A 20369-nucleotide genomic window follows, 5' to 3' on the forward strand; every position below is an offset into this window, starting at 1 on the left:
CATTTTGATTGTGATGAGCATCACCTCTTTTTTAGCAGGAGTCCAGAGAGACCAGTTTCTGGACTTTTTGGAGAGGAGAGTTATCCCATTTTTTTCTGATATAGGATTCCAGCTGCTCAACAGTCCTGGATCTTCTTTGTTATATTTTTATTTCATCATCCCTATCGCTGCCAGTTCCACAGGCACTAATGCACCTCCATAGATCTCCTCTTTAGTCTGGGGGACACAGCGTCCATGTTTTCCAAAAAGAGTGTCAAATTTCAATTCGGCTGATCACAGAACAGTTTTCCATTTTGCCTCAGTCCATTTTAAAGCTTCGACCCAGAGAAGACGACGGCGATTCTCGATCATGTTCACATATGCCTTTTTCTCTGCATTGTAGAGCTTTAAGCAGCATTTGTGTAGTTAAAGCTCAGGCACAGTGATTTGTGTAAGTGTTCCTGAGCCTGTCCAGTGATTTCAATAAACTGTGCCCCTCTAAGACTCCCTTTTTAAACCCAATCACGTTACCGACCTATAACATGATTAACCTAATTACTTGCAAAATTGCTCCTCCAGCTGTTTCTTTTTAGTACCACTTATTTTTCCAGCTGCCCCTGTCCAAACTTTATTGAGACATGTTGCTGCGATCAAATTGTTCGAAGACAAATGAGCAAGATTTTTCATTAATCAGTAAAATGTTTAGATTTGCAAGTCATTACGTTAGTTTTCTTTATATTTTACACAGTGTCCCAACTTTTTTGGAATTAGGGTTGTACATTAATTGTACACGTATAAATAAACAGGTCAAAACACCTTCCATCAACACAGTGTTAACTAAAACAATATTACTAGCGTGGATAAGGGGGCAGATAGTTTGAGTGTGTCCACAGGCTTGCAACTAATGACTCTAAAACACTGTGATTTGATGCCTACTGTCCGTGTCCTCAGCTAGCAGCAAGCTCTGGGGCTGAAAAATGAAGCAAACAAAACAAATCCCAAAGTGCCAAAAACTGCAATTCCTTGAACTTCCGATTGAAGCTGTACTAAAAGCAGATTCCCGTGTTACAATTCCCAACTTTACAGCAGATTTATGACTTAAACGTATCTACTAATTTTATAACATGAAGAATTTTTTTCATAAAAGCACTTTATTTTTAATATTCCCATATTGTTCTCCTCCTCCTCTGTAGTGCACTTCTATTAAGACCAATGGATGAACAAGCAGCAGATGGGGAAAAAACAAATGGAAGATGGGGCCGTGCTCTATGAAACCACTCTAGGCAACTATCCTCACATGACTTAAGGGTACCAGATGAATACAAATAACGGGAGTCGATTTATCAAAAAGCTGCACATGGCTAATTTTTCCCTCAAAGGTCTCCGACTAGGTTACGGGCCACTGAAGTGGGATTAACAGTAGTTAACTCTACACTGAATACAAAAATGGCAAATCAGCAAAATTAGCATAAACAGAAAACTTGACTGGTGCCGCTTGGAATTAGCTGGATACTGAATACATAAAAGCTGTAGAATGGAATATTAAAATGAGCCACAGATGATGGACTTTGTGTCTGCACATCACTATTAACACAATGGTGTGACTGTAACTGTAATGCCAAGGTCTTACTCTTGCTTGATGTCCTCAGGCACTCCTCCGATGAACAGGTTGGTGTCGAGGTTGAGGCCATCTGTGCCCCGTGGGCTCTCACCCTCGATGTGTGGCTCGCTGTCCACGCTGAGCATGGCGTTTCGGCGGTTGCGAGTCACCACCAGCTGATGCCAGCGGCCTTGACTGATTTGAACTTTGCTGAGGGCCGTGCCTGTGCCCGAACCTGTGTTGAACCTGAAAAGGGATGACACAGAATAACTTAGACACCTCACTTTACCAAAAGATCCCTCTATTTCTGCTGACTTTGATACTTTCATCAGGCAGGAATTTTATTCTTCAGAATATCTAACCTCTAATGACTACAGGAAATCTGCTCATAATGCTCAACAAGATAGAGATGGAGGAAAGAAAGAAGATACAAAGGTGCTTATTTGGAATTTCAGACTGGAGCATGTGACTGGAATGAAACAGTTACTCACTTAAAAAAGTGTCTCTCACATCCTCATTTTTAATTCAACCTTTTTTCTAATGAGGTTTTGTTGAGGAAAAAAGGCCGTATCATCACAGAAAAGAGCCGTCGTGTATGTGCACCCACACATATGGTAGCATTATCGCAACCTGAGAGCAATTATCTGTCACAAATAATTAGTTCTTCTCCCCACGTCTTGGATTTGCAGAGCTGTGGGTGGTAATCTCACAGCTGTATTTCTAGAATTGAGGCAGAGCTCTATTTGAAAGCACAAGTGACTAATGATCTCCTTTAGTTTGCTATTGATTTTACCCTGAATAGAGCAATCTAACCTGGCCAGGTTGGGAGAAACTGAAAGACCTTGCAGGGGTCAGGGTGAAATGTGAGAACCAGAAAGACAAGGGAAGCTGACAACATTAGAAATAAAAGGTCCGAAACAGATGCAGTGCAGCATCTCTAATTAGCTCATTCTTGTCTCTTCTGAAGATGTTCCCGTCCCCAAATGATTTTTTATTCATACGTCTCCGCCACAGAGAAGAGATTAGCGCTAGTGTTTCTGCAGGTTTCTGGCAGGAAAAGTGTCGTCTCTCAAGAGACTAGATAAGACCTGCAGTTACTGTCAGCTTCAGTCTAAAATGTAATACTAGATATTTTGCCCACATAAAGCTCCAGTGTGCATGTTAAAGGGGCAAAACACCAGTTGTACATCAGGATCAATTTCCTAACGGTGACCCAGCCTGACTTTAAGTCTGCAAATTTACTCCATCCATACCATGATGGAATAAAAGCTAGCTGGTTACCAGGAAGGGATGGTGAAAAAAAACATCATTATTTGTTTGGCTACATTTTATTATTTATTCTTTTAATTTTTGCTTTGGTCCTAGAGTGATACTGCTCCCACCCAGTGTTGACATTATGCACAAAAACACACTTTTACCACTTCAAACGCACAGTTCTGATGGAAAAGAGTATTTTAAAGCATCTAAGCTGAATTTTCCAAATACATTTCTTTCTCATTCGATCCATCTGTAAATACAAACACCACATTTTGTAAATACAGCTTAGATTTTTCCTTTGTTTATCTGTGTGATTAGATAACACATAAAATGTGCACTTGGGACATCCAGCATATATTCCCGAGTATATATTCCTTCCACCTGTAATCATGTGAACTGTAGCTTTTTCTTTTCCCTGCACAGCCGTTTTTCCGACATGTTTACTCACTGTAATTATTTGCCTCATTATCTTTAGTGCCGTCTCTTTGTTTTATTCTTATCTGCATCTGTTGTCAGCTGCTGCTGCAATGACCCGGTTTCATAGTGTTGATCATTAAAATTTCATCTTATTTTTGCCACGATGGATGTGAAAGTAAAAAGCCTACTGAATTCAAACAAAAAACAAAACATCAGGACCACTGATGTTAGCCGACAGGGTCCCTCTTAAATCAGCTGACGTTCACCTGAGCTCCACCCTGCCGTTGACCAGAGCAAGAGAGATGAAGTCCTTCTTGCGATCCTGGCCGTTGTAGAGCAGGATGCCGTCCATCTCAGATGCTCTGAACTCCATGGCGATGCGGACAGTGTGGTACGCGCTCATGGTTGAGAAGGCCAAGTAGGACTGGCCTCCAAATGATGGGATGTAGTACTTGATCACTATGGAGGAAAGAAGACATTATATCTCGTCATTATTATGTGATTTGCTTAATCGCGGTGTGAGAGAAGTTTCATGCACATAATGATGCGTGAGCGGCGCGTGACAGAAAATGAGAAGATTTCTGTTTATTTTACAGGATTGACGTTTTCACCAAAGGCTCGATGGGTTTATCAAAAGCAGAAGGTGCAGAAAGAGGAGCCATCGTGCAGTCTCACACGCGTGCACACACAAACACACACAGCAAATGTTTGTTTGCTTTTTTTTGTGAATCGACTTGACAATTCTGATTATTATCATGCATTTTTTCTCCTGGGCTCCTTTTTTTTTTCACCGTCCATCTGTCTTCCTGACCGTCTCTCTGAGGAGAACGGCATCTGATGAGCTCTCGCTTTTCTAATGACTTGATTGATCTCGGGGAGGCTGGTTGTGCAGTTTTGTGTGTATGTGTCTATGATTTCATTTAAGCACTCTAACGCAAAGATCCACACTGATTCTCACCAGCTAATCCCCATCAAAGCAATTAGTGTCAATTATCTTAAGACGCAGCTGCGTGAGGTCGCTCCCCATTCCAGAAAAATCCCAGAGTAGAGTAAGAGGGAAGAAAGGAAGGAGCTGCGCTTCTCTCAAAAGTTCTCCCAGGTTTATGGTTTTCTCTGCAGCCTCGGCTGGATTTTGTGTAGCCTTTGGTGCACGGCTCAGTGGTCGCTCGTTTCTGAGATGTTGGGCCTGTCTGAATCACTCGAGATGAGCTTGAAGCGCAGCAGCCGAGGAGAAACTCAATCACACCTCAGCTCTTTATTCCCAAGGTTTTTCTTTTTTCTTCAACACCAACCGTAAAACTGACACTCTGTACAGTGCTGTGATTGCTCGCCGATAAACCGTCGAGCTTTATACGATCCAATAAATCCACATCTGTGACCACATAACATTTCATTTACATATTTCAAAGCTAACTGAAAGTCATTACTCCCACTGCCAATTAAGGTGTCACCTTGCACACGCTACAACCACGCCAAACCAAAGCATGACGCGGAGAATGCGTTTCTTCTTTCGCTTTAAAATAAGCGTTTTATTTGATCAAGCGTTTCTCTAATATTTGAGGGATTTTTTTCTATTATAATGGTGTGTTTCTGCTACTTTATAAATACATAAAAGCACTTGAAGATGTGGTTAGTAGTGATTATAAAACAGCTAAAAAGCATGATTGGCACAATGGAAAGTAGAGTGCCTAAAACCCACTTAGCCGCTGCAAAATCTCTGTAACCGTTAGCCTTTGGTGGGTTCTTTGAAATTGCTAATTGCAAAGTAGCAAATTACAGGGAAAGTCTGTCTGAGCTCATTTTCTTAGATGAGTCTGAAATAAGCCGAGACTTTGAAACTTTTGATTTAAGAGTAATCAGAAATATGGCAAAAGTTCCAGTTCCTAAAGAAAATGAAAACTCTCCGAGCTGACCCACCCTTCTCGCACACAGTCCCTCCGCGGCCCGCGGGGCACTTGCAGTTGAAGTCGCTGCCGTTTTCCTCGCATGTGCCTCCGTGGAGGCAGGGGTGGGAGTCGCAGGGCTTCTGCAGCACCTTGTGGTAAGGCCTGGTTGTGAAGTGGGCAATGGTAGTGGCTGGAGGCAGGGCAGTAGTGGTGAGAGGCGAGGTAACCGGCACCAATTTATGTCTGCCGCTGAAGGGCCTGCGGGTGGTGCCTGTCGGTCGACGGGTGATGTAAGGGGAAGTCGTAGGAGGCCTGGTCGAGGTGGTGGGAGCAGCTGTGGTGACTGACGCTGTGGTGGTAGTTGTAGTGGTGGTGAAGATGGAGATGGAGGACAGGCCTGTCAACAGAGGCGGGGGGAGAACAAAAGGATTTGGAAAAAGGAAATAAAAAGGACATTAAAGTATGTTGAGCCTGCGGTTCTGAGACTTTCTATTCAAGACCTGTAAAACCTTTGATAAACTACCTCATGAATAACTTAAAACTCCCTTTCATTTTATTAATCCCTACACACTCCTGTTAAGTCCACACTGTATTACCATAATTGGTGAAGCGAATATTCTCATCCTCCGGCTTCTTCACAGAGATGCTGGTGTCTTTGGAGGCCTTTAACTGTTTCAGCAGGGCTCCTACGATGTCCTCCACGGTGAATCTTGTATCTACAACAAACACGAGGTACAAGCATTTACAGCAAGGCCTCCGAGGAGCACTCCAAAGCAAATACAAGGCTTGAGCTCCTTAAATGTTAAAATGGATATATCAAACAGCCCTAGGTATGACAGTTGGGAGGGCCTCTGTGGACCGCTTGTCCTCCAGCCGTTGATTGTCCGGCTTTTTTCCAGATGAATCGGTCTCATAATGTTCGCCACAGATGTTTGCTTTACAGGCCATGGAGGAGCGGCACATAACGGCACCCGATAACCCACGTGAAGGGTATCAAGGACACTAAACGAGGCTCATAAAACTATAGAATAAAAATAAGAGGCAGGGGAGGAAGCTGATGTTCTGCGTGGTAGTTTAAAGAAGCAGCTGCAGCATATGACCCAAGATCCAAGAAAAGTATTGTAACATGATCATGATATTTAGAGAACACCCAATTCCTTAGATTTTGGTTTAAAGCAGGGGTGGGGAACTCCAGGCCTCAAGGGCCGAGGTCCTGCAGGTTTTAGATGTGTCCTTGATCCAACACAGTTGATTTAATTGGCTAAATTACCTCCTCAACATGTCTTGATGTTGTCCAGATGCCTGGTAATGAACTAATCATGTGATTCAGGTGATATCCAGGATGATATCTAAAGCCTGCAGGACACCGGCCCTTGAGGCCTGGAGAGCCCCACCCATAGTTTAAAGCATGTGCTGTGCAAATTTCAGAAAGCAAGACTATACAAGCTCATCTATTTGCAAAATGCCTATTTTTCTACTAAAAATGTATTCATATCTCACACACCCTCCTCGCTGAAAGCCAAATGCACAAAGCTCATCTATCTCTCTATAAGGATCTCTCACCTGGTTTGAAGTGAGCCTCGACATAGGCCAGGATGGAGTTGCTGGGCGCCAGGTTACGGACACGAACGCTCATAAAGTCTTTGTGCACTGCCGACTTCCTGAACAACTCATTGAGCTGAGGAGCAGAAAGAGAGAGCGAGAAAGAGTGGGAGGAGAGAACGGACAGACAGAGGAGATGATAAATGAGGCCGGTAATGAGCTCCACGCTATCACAGCAGCGAGTCCAATTCCAGAAGACTGTACCCGATCTCTGAGGAAGAAAGAAGCTGCCTCTCAAATTGGGGTGCATGGAAGGAACCCATTGGGTGTGGGTGCACAAATTGACATTTAGCTGCTGCCCTGGCATTAATTATTGGAACAAGTTTTCAGGAGGAGCTAAGATAAATGTCGAGCTACCCTGACATTCTGATTGGTTTTGCTACTGATGCTCGTTACTGTGTGCACGTTGTAACAGCCTGAAGAGCTCTTTATGAGGTTTGACTGAAGTGGGATTTTTTAAAATCAGCCAACAGTGATATTTTAACAGTTATAAATACTGACGCTGCCTTTTAACCCCAAACCTGGATGAGTATTTTGTCTTAAAAATGGGCCATTTTTATGCTAGAAGTAAAAAAAAAAGTTATGTGCACTAGTTTAAATTGTGAATTTATCACATTCACACACTCAGTGTATGAAAGAAAAGGGAAAAAATGTGGGAAATCCTGTGCATTGTTCTCAGTGGTGATGCTGGTGAAGAATCAGAGGAGCCACAGGGTTTGCTAACCCAGTTTACCATGGCATCCAATGGCCACACGCTCCTCATCTGCATCTCACAGTTTTTATCTGAAGCAAAATCACCGTTCAGAAAGCATGTTTTTAGGTACCTCCACTTTCTCTGTGATTCTTTTTATTAAAAGTGACCTATTCATGATATGTACACTGTAAATCAGCAAGTCTTCAGACAATAATGAGGTGAGAGCCGATGGAAAAAAGCAAAAACATTTATAAAACAAACAAACAAAAAGCTGCTAATCGGTGACAATGAGTGACTGAGCGGACTTTGTTGGGTTTGAGAATTCAGTTTGTTAAAGATGATTTCCTTCATGCATTAAATGTCTCTAATTTGTGGGCTGAGGTGTGACAGCAAAGTCGAAAAATAAAATCCTCCAAAACTGGCTTAGTCACGGTGGACACACGGTCCTCAAAACCACCTGGTCTTTCTTTTCCGCTTCCTTCTCTTTCTCTTCCACGTGCTCATTTATCTGCAAATTACAACAGGTTGTCCTGTCAGTGAAACGAGCGGCGGGCTGATTCGCCTTCTTTCTATACACCCGTACGTTCAAGTGAATGTGTCCTGGCGTGTATGCTCTGCATGTGCTCAGTGTGTGTGCTGGAAGATGAATAGGGGGTGGTTGGCGTCAAGTGGCTTCAGAGACACACAGGCTGATAGTGTTAATGAACACACATGCACGTACACACACACACACACACACACACACACTCACAAATCACTGTGAGGTAGCAGATTAGGTCCCAGTGGGGCATAGTGACACTAATTCAACAGCTGGTACATGTGTACTGTGTACCTAAGCGCGCGCGCACACATAAACACACAAAGTTCTCATTTCATCAGAGGAGCAAGGCCCCGGCTTGACAACAGAGACATTTGTTCAAAGGTCTGAGCTCAACATAGAAAACGGACAGTGGAGAAATTCAACCAGAGTAACCAACACGAGCCAAGCTGTGATTACTGTACAGGCTCTGTGCCCGCCTGGGTTCTGGCTTGCTAACAGCAACTGGCATCGTGACCATCCAAACTTATGAGACTCATATCCAGAATAAGGACTTGAGTTTTCAAATAGCTGAAAAATCATAATTAATCTCACATGAAAAGCTGCTTTTTGAATACTGTGAAGTGTTTGGCAAGCGACTGACAAATGATTCTTTAAACAAGTCTGCAGAAAGCTGTTATTTATTTATTTTATGTATTGGTCTTATTAAGCTTGAAGAATTTCTTTGTCTGTTTATTTAGGCCACGTTCTTTGGACATTATTAATACTTCTATAGTATATATATATATATATATATATATATATATATATATATATATATATATATATATATATATATATGTGTGTGTGTGTGTGTGTGTGTGTGTGTGTGTGTGTGTGTGTGTGTGTGTGTGTGTGTGTGTGTGTATATCTGTGTCACTGGAATTCTATTTTGATGTAAATGTTCAGGAAAAAAAAGGAAAAATAGAATGGTAAATCTTAATATCTTCACCTGTGTCAGGCAGGTACATCTGAAAATGTTATTCAATTTCTTTACATATTCATGTCTACAGATCACAGATTATAAGAGAATTCTAATATTCCCCTTTTATTAAAAATCAAATATCAGATAGGCCACGTTGTCTGCCTCTGATATGATGTATGTTCCTCTCTAAGTGCAGCCAGCCAGCAAAATGTGTGGTTTCTTTTTTTTTCCTTTCTTTTTATCATTGTTGTTTTTTTTCTATCAGATGTCAGAGCACAGAAATCACTCCAGCTCAGTGTGGCAGAATATTACTCAGCTACTTCAGGGGTGTCAAGTCTGTAAAACGTGCGATGAAACCTGCCTGAAGGAGCTGAAAGAATCTGATTAGTCTGGCTCTCGGGAAGAGTTTTAGTGTGACACGATGCTTTGAGTGTTGTCTGAAAAGCTTTCCACTCATGACAAGAACATTCTTGGGAATACTAAGAAAATTTTGTAGCATTCCTCTCCAAGTTTCCCTAATGGCAACAGTGGCAACTGTCATTTGAATCAATTACATCAAAGCAGTTTTAATTTATACTTTTTTTTGGACACTTCTTTGACACTTGAGGGCAGCAGAACAAGCTGGAAAAACAGCAAAGGGCATTAGGACATTTAAAAGTACTTTAAAAGCTGAGAGCTAGCAAAGGGCAGTATAAGCTGAGAGATGTAAGTGTGGATTCTTTAATCTATTAATTAATATATTTTCTTAATTATGAAATCGTGTTACAGCAAATTCAGCCACTTACAGCGCCCTCTATGCTGCGGGCCGTCTCTCCAAACAGCTCAGACTTGGGGTCCTCCATCTCAGGTGTGTAGATCAGGTCCTGGCCATCCACCTGGTCCAGGTGCAGGGAACCGCTGAACCTCATGGTGGCTGGAAGAAGAAGAGAAGATACAGAAACACCGTGGCTCAAGCCTTCTTCTTTCACTCATTCCCCGCTGCCTTCCCCCTCGTTTCAGAGCAGTGCCAGTTTTGGGTTAGTGATGGATTGTGTGTTTGTGTGTGTTTGACAAGGAGGGGTTAGTGAAGTGTGTTGCTGATTGTCTGGGGCTTTAAAAAAGGTCTGGAGTTTGGCCATTAAAGGTAGAGGCGGTGGAAGTTGTGGTGGTGGAACAGGTGGACTGTGAAATATGACAGAAGAGACGAACAGAAGGTGGAAAAATGGGCCAGTTTTACCAGACCGAGACTCGTCCCCAAAGCTGGCCGTGCCATGGAGGGCTGGGTAAAAAGACAACAAGTTAGACAGACACACAAACACATGGAGGGAAAAAACAACACACACTAAAGTGAAAGCAACCCACGGGCACTCAAAATAGTGCCTTCCTCAGCAAAGAGAAAGCCTCCCTGTGCGACCTTGGGGGTTATGTTGTCCGACATCTATCAACTCTATACGGTTTCTCGGTACTGCCGCCAGAGAGGTGCAGTGCGATATAAAGCAGAAAGTCGAAGGTGTTTATGTGTGTGGTGGAGAACGGAGGAGCTGGCGAGGCACCGACGCCGGGTTTCCGTGCCGCTCATAATCAGCAGAACAAATTGCCCAAATCAATCATGGCTGCCCCCGCCTGAGCAATGCCAGAGAGAACGGGACGAGCACTTGTATGATTATCGTGAAAGATAGTCGTAATTGTCTCCTTAATGCAGGCGGACCGATGACTGACACAGCCTGGTTAAAACTGCATGAAAAGGACAGCAGACACTACAGATACACACACGCGCGCACGCGCCGCCGCCCTCTCGCTCCCCTCCCTCACCATCTACAGTACTTTCACGGGCGGCACACATCGATTCACATGTGACGGTGGCCATAAAATAGAGGCAAATGGGCACCGTTTGGCCGACAGGGAGAGGGGTAAAGAAAGAAAAGAGAGGGGGGACGAGCGAGATCTGACTTCTAATCTGCAAAGAAGACAAACATCAGAAAGGGTGATTTTCCAGACCACTGCCGTGACGGACGTAAAGAGAGGGAAAGAGAGTGATAAAAAGACAGACAGAGCTATTTGGCTATCAGATTCTAGTGAACTGTAAAATGTAATGGATATGTCAGACTTCCCCAGGCATATGGAAGAGTTTATAGTATCTGGAGCTCAGTGTGCCAATAACTTTCACATGAGCATTTGGCAATTATCCCCGCTGCCATTAAATTTAACATATGCAGGACCTAGAGTCATTTTTTATATTACACTATACTGGGAGATATACCCAACGCAATCTATAACCAAGGTGTTTAATTTTTTTAAATACGTAAGTGTGGGCTAAACCAAACCTTGAGCATTTTGCACATGTGATATCTTAATAATCTGAACAACGAACAATTATTTTTTTCCCCCGTGAGACAGCCCGGCAGATATCAATAAACTGGGTCCTACAATGAAATAGCAGCCGATGCACGAGGCAGAGGGATGTGTCATTTCACTTCTAATGAGCGGGAGATTGGCTGAAGCCTTCTCGGGAGAAGAAAAAAGAAAAAAAATATCCAGCGTATTGATCAGCTTATCACGCAGCTCGGTTTTATTGGTAATAACACTTGAGCTGAATGAAGTATCGATCGCCGGTGTGCCGTCATTGTTAGCTGGGATAAATATTTACAGGCTTTTGCAGATTTGTTATAACAGTTCTCTTATAGCCTGAGCTTGTTTCTATCATCAGCCGGATTCGAGGCTAAATGTCACAGGGTTCAACCTCGACAGAACCTTTCATGTTTCACCTCTGCCTGCCTGTAAATTCTGTGAAAGAAATAAATGGCATAGGGCTCTGGATGGGCAAAGGTGGTCTCATATCTTCAGGTCATGTTGTAGACTGAGTGGCAGTAAATTCTGCTGGTTTATTGAAAGGCTTAGGGGACCTTCACCGTGCCAGAAATGCAACTCCATGCACTAATTTGTGGCCCGAGCTCTTTCAAGTCATGACCCAAAGCTCCCCCGAGAGCCAGAGTGAATCCCTCTTTTCACAATCAGTCAGACTACCACGGCTAGGACAAATAGATGGCAGATTTCAACCGAGGGATGGAGGGAGAGATAGATAGAGAACCAAAGGGAGAGAGAGAAGCCCTTTATCTTTATGAACTGAGTGTGGCAGGAGTCACTGATTGGTACAACAGCGCTCGTCGGCCCCTTCTAGTCTCTGGGCTCTCTCGCCGCTCAACTCCAGAGAGAAATGAACTGATGCAAGACTGGATTGAGATTGACTGGTTTGAGAGAGAGCGAGAGACAGAGAGAAAAAGTGACACAGAGCTCAGAAGGGAACTAAGGAACAGTGGCGCGGACTGATAAAGAGAAGAATGCGCGTGAGGGTGCAGGGGTGCGAATACAAGAGGAGAGGGAGATTAAAAGAACAGGAGCGATGGGGAAAGAGGAGAGGAAAGAGCGTTCAAGAGTCTCGAGCAAAACACGAGAAAAGGAAACTCGCTGAGGATCTGTCGGGGTATGACTAATATCAGGGCGAGACTGCAAAGTGTTGCAGAATTCATAAAAATGGATTACCAAGGTCAGACTAATGGTTTCACTGTTTCTGTTTTTCTTTTTAATTTCCTGCCACCTGTCAATAAGCTCATTTACATATGATAGAAGTGATTCATAAAAACACTGCTGCAGAGAAAAACCAAAAAACACCACCTGTTCTGCACAATTAAGCCAAACGCTCCGATATCCCGATTTGTAAAGTCAACATTAGAGGTATAACACGAGGCAAATGGTGGCTAATGTTTAGAAACACAATACTGAAAATTGGCCCCTTTGCCCGACTCACCGAGCGAAACAGAGAGCAGCGGTGGTCGAGCGAGCTAGATAATGACTGAATCAATGAAGACAGGAAGCAGGTCAGTCAGGAATGATGGTCCACTCTTCCTGTTGCGCGGGATGGTGCACACATTGTGCGACTGTGTGTGTGTGTTGGCGACAGACATTCAGACTTGCAGCTATTTATAGGTTTCTTACCTAAACAGCGAGCAGAGGAGAGAGACGGAAGCAGCCATGTAAGCCGGTTGCCATGTTTTTTGTTTGTTTTTTTACTTCTGTCCTCATATTCTGTGTGCTACTATTGGCCGGCGGCTGTGCTATCCACCTACAGCCAAGCGACTGCATCCCAGAAACCTTCTGAACACAGCAAAATCAGAAGAAATGGGTCTCCACAGATAAAACCCCCACACATTTCTAATATGTCATAAGTGATAATTAGGGAGGATTTTTTACTGTATATTATACTTTTAAATATTTATATATATTATGTTCAATTTTAGCATGTCAGCAAATGAATACAGACTGAAATAGATGGAAAGCAGTGCCACTCTGAATCACGACACTGGCAGACTGACAATAATGGCTAGCCGCCACTTATTCTGACTGTTTCACGAGTTAACTGAGAGTCACTTTAATTATTGTAATAACAGAAATTGTCCTCCGACACAGTATTCCTTAACAATATGTTGTGCGGATAACTCTGTCTGGATCAATAATCCATTGCAACACTATTTTTAGCATTTGAACTTTTTTTTCCCTCTAAAGCTCAAGACAGCACATCAATTACTGATGTCAGGGGCAAAACAGCGCGAGGCCACGCAAACAGAGGAGGACGACGAGGACTTCCTCAGGCAGCAGAGGCTACAGCTGGAAAATTTGGGTTTTTGTTTTGTTTTCTGCTTTAAATATGGAGGTGAAGCTGTGACACGATTAGTTTGGAGGAAGAAGAAACTGCCAACAAGTCCCTCTGAAACCGTCATCATCACATTTGAGTTTGTGTGCTTGTTAAATAAGGTGACACAAAGCGTTCAGTGGTGAGCTTTGCAGAGAGATGTGTTAGCTGCTCTCTTCTGCTTGCAGCCTTTACACTAAGCTAATCACCTCCTGGCTCCAGCTCCATATTTAATGCACAGACATGAGAGCGGTATCAGTCTTCTCATCTCACTCTTGGAGGGAAAGCCAATTACTTTTCTCAAAAGACCCATGAAAGGCGCCCTCCATACGAACAGAGCCCGAGCCTCTGCGACTCAAAGCAAGAGCTACAGAAGCTGGCGAAACAACAGCAACAGACAGAAGACGCAGAAGACAGCCGGGAAGATGTTTAGGTAATTCGAGAGTAAAGAAAGTCTTTTTCAAAGGTGCGCTTGACTTACAGGGGCAGTTGGCGCCCTCTGGAGTACTGGATGGTGTCTTGCCGTCAGGGCAGCAGCCAAACTCTGTGTTGTCGCAGGACGACCTGTCCTCAAGTGTGGGTAAAGTGGTGCTCGCCATTGTGGGACCTGAGGGTGATACACAGAGGCTCATAATAGTTCATGAAAAGTTACAGCTTATGTAGGAAACCCAGAAGAGAGCTACAATTTTTAGGCACTCAACACCAGCAGTGATTCCAAGGTCAAAAACCTACAATTCCAACTTTCTCTCGCGTCTACAGATGTTTGCGTGTTTGTTTTAGAGTGCTGACCAGTGATTGGACACTAATAAAGGCATCTGTCAGGAGTGATTATATGGCATTTTCACTGGGACTGAATGTACACCTGGAACTCTTTTTGACAGGTAGAGAACACTTAATGGGGAGTGTTGCCAGTCATCTCACACATGGTGCACTTTTAATGATGGGAGGATGTGATAACTGCTCGCTGCAGATTGGGTGAGTGTTACCTTCAAGGAGTCCCAGGAGGACAAAAAAAACATTCACTCCTGTTTGTGTTACTGTCACTGCATATCTGGCTATCTTGGGACATTACAGACATAAAAGTGGCCCGGCTCTCTCTATCTGAAGAATGAGAGTGTATATAACAGCGGCGAGCTTCGGTCCACTCTAATGATGGTGTTGGCGGAGGGGGAGTTGTCTCGGTGTCGAGGCGGTGCACTTTATGGCCGCGGAGAGATTAGAAATAATCGTCGAGGCAAACAGCTAGCGGCTAAACAAGCCATAAACACGTCAGAGGCGAGGGACGTCCTTCTCAAGGACATGCGGTCAAAGGATGTGGAAGGAGGAGGGAGGAGGGAGGAGGGAGAAGGGGGCGGGGCAGAAGGCGGGAGGAGGCTGGGGTTTATGGGGCATCTGCTGGCATGTGGTCTGCACATTTATAGAAGCTGAGGTGAAGAGGAGGGTGCCGGTGGGGAGAAATCGGGCAGCGCACAATGACTAGGGTCTGCGCAACTCCTATGGAAGCCATGAAAGCTGTCAAATAAACACAGATAAACACAACGACAAATACACACACAGATTTGTTCAGACTGCAAAAATAGCACAGGCACAAAAATGTGCAAATGTGCACCTCTGACCTACTCACATTTGTATGCTCAGACGGTGACATGTGCACTCTGGATTGGACAAACACACTGACACGAGGAACAGGAGATAAGACTAGCACGCACACACACACACAGACGCAAACACACAAAACAGATGACGAAACAGATTAGTTCAGTTTTTCAATATCCAAAACTGTCCTGGAAAATCATCTAATCAAACTCTCACAAACTGACTGTTGAAAAAAAGAAAAACATCCAGGCACGCTTGGGTACACATTCATACGCACACATATACACACAGTCACAAGACGCCAGGTCTCCTTTGCAGACAAGCTACATGCTCCTTGCGTCACCGAGCACTCTGGTCAGCCTCTGACAAGAGAATAAATCTAAAACTCGGGGAGCAGGAACAAGAGGGGAGGGGGGGCAGGAGGAGGAGGAAGAGCTGAGGAAGAGCACATTGGGGCCTTGCCGTTCCATCAATCTTATCCTGTTACTGCAAGCTGTCAGGTGAGGTGGACAGACGGATGGAAGGCAACGTCAGAAAAAAAAAGAAAAAATCAAAGAAAAGAGAGCACTGATTGAAAAGTCTTAGTCGTCCTCTTGTTGTTCAACCAGAGGCCCGGTAACCGCCAGAGCCCAGAAAGGCATGTCGAGAAAGATTTGAGCCTAGTCATGTGACAAGGTATGCTGGCTCACACACTCGCACCTCAACCTCCCAGTCACATCAGCCTGTCAAGTCAGGCTCCAGAGATCCTGAGATGCGGACCAGCAGTTCCATCTAGAGTGTATTTTACAGAGCTTGGGTTTTGTTTTGCTAGCTGTTGAGAGCTGGTGGAATGGGAGGAAAAAAAAATGCATGGGCTATGTAGCAACAGTGAACCATGCAAATACATTCTTTTCTGTCTGAAATTGAGATATACATCTTATGCAAGTGGAAATGACACTAACGGCACCTGTTGACAAAGATTTCTCTTCCCCGCCTGCCTGCCTGTGACATTTGTCTCCTCAAAAGCAATTTGCATACAAATACGTAAGCCTGTGCCTATTTTTCATTTTCAATTAACAGATGATGGCATGAATGCATTATGATGTGAGCTAAGAGAAGACTATGAGTTTGACCAGCCCCTTTCTTTAGAAAAACCTCCCCTCCCTACACACACACACCCAAAGCTTTATGGATAATGAAGTGAAAGAGCAGGGATTTACCGACAGTCTCCTCAGCCCCACTGGCCTCCGTTGGGACGCCGCTGCTCTCTTCTTCGGTCGCTTCGTCCCCGCTCGGATCCCCGCTACCCGAGCCCTCGAAGGAGACTGCGGCGGCCGAGGGGATGGGACCGCTGCGAGGGGTTGTGGAGGCGGCGGCGGCAGCGGTTGGAGTGGGCTGCAGCGCTTGCGGCTGGATGTGGGTGGAGTGGTGGCTGTTTGCTTGCGCACTTTTTTGGGTAGGGGATGGAAAGGGGGTGGTGGTCGCAGGTTGCTCGAGGGTTTCGATCCGTGGAGGCGGGACGCCGTGCACCATGTTAGGATGGAAGGGGGCGGCGGTGGTGATGGTGGTGGCGGCAACGGCTGCGCTTGGGGTGGTGGCGGGGGGGTTGGGGGTGGGTCGATCTGCTGGCTCAGAGATGGTTTCTGGTGGAGGGAAGGGGAGGAAGCAAGGAATGGATGAATGACTGAGCATAGATGGAAGTGTTGGACTTTGTTTTACTTAACTGCAGTAAAACCTCAAAAATCACACCAGAGGAAATAGAAAAAAAAACATAATTAGCCAATAAAGCATAACAAAATCACTTAATGATTATTACAACCTACTGCTCACTATTACTCTTTTTTTTTACCCCTGTATTCAGTGAGTGATTATGCCTCTTCTAATCTTCTAACCCATCTCCCCGATGTTCACCAATGTCATTAAGTAATTACATTAGAAACCACACACATACACAAACAGGCCTGTTTGTACAAGCAGCCCGTGATTAAAAAGCCTGCAATGGATGAGATGTCAGAAATCTTTGTTTCAGGGGTCTTAAGAGTGAATATGGAATATGCCAACAGATGACACATCGCATTCGGGCATGTGCACTCCGCCTGCAGACGAGTTATGTTTCCCAAACCGGGTTAAACTACTCCAGTTGGTGTCAGCGCATTGTGTGGAGGGTATTTGTGCTTGTGTTTGTACACATATGGCATGCATTCGTGTGCACAATATGCATGTTTGTGTGTTGCTGTGCCAATGCCTATGAATTATATATCCATATTCAAACGCTGCCCTCCAGTAGCACAGCTTTAATCACCAACAGCCAGCGCCTCCGGTGATGAATGATTGATAGAAATGGGGCAAAAAAAAAAGAAAAGAAAAAAAAGCCGGCTTTAACTCTGGCTTCAAAGAGCGCTGCTCGCAGAGAGCATGAGCATCCGTCAACGCCACCACAAAGACACTCGTGTCAATATATTCACACACACACACACACACACACACACACACACACACACACACACACACACACACACACACACACACACACACACACACACACACACACACACACACACACACACACACACACACACACACACACACACACACAGAGCAACAAAAACAACAACAAAAAAAGAATCCTTCCAAATGAGGGAGCGAGAAGAGCCTCTCTGTAAAGAGCCCATCATTACCAATGCAAAAAGCTCTGGTGCAAAAGGACAAACTGTTGGCGATAAAAGAGAGATAAATGGGACAAAAACTCCTGCGGGAGATAAGTGAGCTGGCAGGGAGATGCTACGTAAGCGAACACTTCAGATTTAGCCGTGGCGAGCAGTCACGGCAATACTGTCATTATTTCTTCGCTCCTTGCCGTCCCACGAGCACAGATGTGTGTTAGCGAGAAGGTGAAATGAAGAGGAGATTAAAAAATAAAAAGCTATACCGTAGACATGCGCCTCATTAGGATTCGCCTAACATTATGTGTAGGACTTAATTACACCGCTATAATCGCTTAGTTGATCGGCAATTATTCACCGAGGTGTGAAATGTGATACCTACTGAGACGGCAGAAAGCCCGGGAGACGCACAGATTGTCAGCTTAAAGCTCGGAAGATATTTGTAAATAGAGAGATTTGGAGTGCATAGAGGAGCGATGCTATCACCAAGGAAGGTGGCATGCATCGCGTTTCCTCTCGGCTACACCTGTCAGTCTTGTGCCAAGCTTAGCGTCAAGCGGCTTGTTCCCTGGAAAGGGCCTAATGTGTGTTTGGGTGTGTGTGCGCATCTCCAGAAGCAAGCTCAGTGACGTGGGATAAAGCAAGAGAGGACCGCTCGTTGGGAGAAAGCAGAGAAGGACTGGCAGCACAGTCTGTTCAGCTGACGCTTCTCTTAATCAGGTTTAACAGTCCATTTGCCTTTTTTTTGCTTTATTTCCTCCCAGTCAAGCACTGGACAGTAATGTCACGGAGTAGAGAGCAAAATAAATCATAGTCATCTCGGCTTGCTTCAGCTGTGTACTTATTGTTGAAAGGTGGTTATTAAGATTGTTTGTGGAGTCAGCCACCCTCAGTGAGGAGGAGGAATTCGGATAGCGCAAACTGGAGGAGAAAGACAAGGGAGCCACAGAGGCAAGGAGAGGAAATGATAGGGAAAAGAGCCTAACAGAGAAAGGGTTTAAATCAGATGGAAAATACAGGTTAACAAAGCAGCAGCAGGGAAACATGGCATGGCAAACTGAACGAGGGAGTGAATAATGGCACGAAAAAAATCGCAGGACATGGAGGAGAAGGCAACAGAACCCTGACTAGCAAGCAGGCAGAGGGCTGCCTGTGCCATATGCTGGCCTTCGTTGCCAATTTGCTACAAACTTACAGGTAATAACACCATATGGGAGAGGCAGGTCATTGCCAACATGGTGGCCATTTCCTCCCACTGCCAGAATTTGCTCACCGGTACAAATGCCCTCCCTCCGGTGCTCGGTACAGTATTTCATGCATATTTTTTTGGTAATTCTTCTCTTATCGCTTCATCTTTTGCTGAGACCTAGCAAAGAAGCCGGGAACACTCCTCCCCATACTCTGCGGCTGCTTGGAGGAGACTTCAGAGCGAGCCGGGTAACATCACAGCTCTCTGTCACAGGCAGAAAGATTTGAGCAGCTTTTTCTGCAGGCTTGTAATTTTTTTCCTCAGCCTGCCCATTAGCGGCAGACTGCACAGCAGCAGCAGAAGCAGCAGTCACGCTCCCTTGTATAATAAAAAGTTGCAACAGATCAATGATGTTAAAAAAGATCAATATTCACTCATTTATAGCAGAGCCCTTGGCACTGCTCTCCTGTCAAACCACGGAGCAGCTCGGCGAGCACTGGCATGCCACGGCGCTGTGGCCCGGCGTCTGGAAGCGCTGCGTGTAAACAGTGGGAGGGAGGGCGGGCTTGGCTCCGGCGTGGTGAGGGGTGAAGGCAGAGCAAATGCTAATTCGCACCCAGCCACACGTGAAATGAGCTCAAGATCTAACTCCCGAGCCGACAGCAGTGCCAGAACAGCAACCCGCGGCGCGACCGCATCCGGGTGAAGAAATTAAAAGATCCTCCGCGGCTGCTGGTGGGGCCCGAGCGCTCGCCTGTCTCTTCGTCGTCCCCGTAGGGTTTGATAGAGAGAGAGAGAGACCGCTGCGAGGCGTCTTCGTGCCTTCTGTGTATGCAGAAATGCTAGGTGAGGGATTACACACAACCCACATCTCTATTGCCAGGCAACAGAGGAATGTGAGACCAGACTGGATTTTGGCTCCTTTTGCTGGTAACCCACGGCACTGAATTTGTAATTACCAGATGTTCAGGGACTTATCAAAGCCTTGTCAATTCCTTACTGAGCATATTCTTTTTCTTTTTTTTTAATCCGACTACCTGAAACTGTAAATCAACATACACCATATCAACATCCTTTCCTATCTGGAATACTGCAATTTGAGTCTGAAGGGGTCACTCAGGGAAGAGGGGTAAAAGGGACTCGTGTCTCTGCATGAGGTCACTTGATCCACTAAATGATGAGGTGAATGAACATTTTTCTACCTGGAAATGTAAGACACCTGGCAGTGGCTCGCGGCCACAGCTCCACAGCTGGCGTAGAGCTTCCTCCTGCTCTTGCCGGCGGCGTCTCTAGAATTCTGCTGTGACGCAAGCTGGCAGTCGGCAAGACCACTTCACTG

The 20369-nt window shown here is 44.9% G+C and overlaps 1 protein-coding gene across 2 annotated transcripts in view; it reads right to left on the reverse strand.

Annotated features, from left to right (window-relative positions):
• The window catches only part of agrn (agrin), a 252900-nt gene that overhangs the window by 25643 nt on the left and 206888 nt on the right, over positions 1–20369 (reverse strand). For both annotated transcript variants that reach the window (XM_039604628.1, XM_039604629.1), the window contains 8 exons: positions 16399–16821; positions 14085–14210; positions 9723–9850; positions 6703–6817; positions 5736–5855; positions 5171–5536; positions 3520–3712; positions 1610–1825 (listed from right to left, as the gene is read on the reverse strand). In XM_039604628.1, the coding sequence (XP_039460562.1) occupies positions 1610–1825; positions 3520–3712; positions 5171–5536; positions 5736–5855; positions 6703–6817; positions 9723–9850; positions 14085–14210; positions 16399–16821 (1687 nt within the window). The remainder of the gene's footprint in view (positions 1–1609; positions 1826–3519; positions 3713–5170; positions 5537–5735; positions 5856–6702; positions 6818–9722; positions 9851–14084; positions 14211–16398; positions 16822–20369) is intronic.

This window comes from Oreochromis aureus, linkage group 20 (genome assembly GCF_013358895.1).
Source record: "Oreochromis aureus strain Israel breed Guangdong linkage group 20, ZZ_aureus, whole genome shotgun sequence".
NCBI classification, from domain to species: Eukaryota; Metazoa; Chordata; class Actinopteri; order Cichliformes; family Cichlidae; genus Oreochromis; species Oreochromis aureus.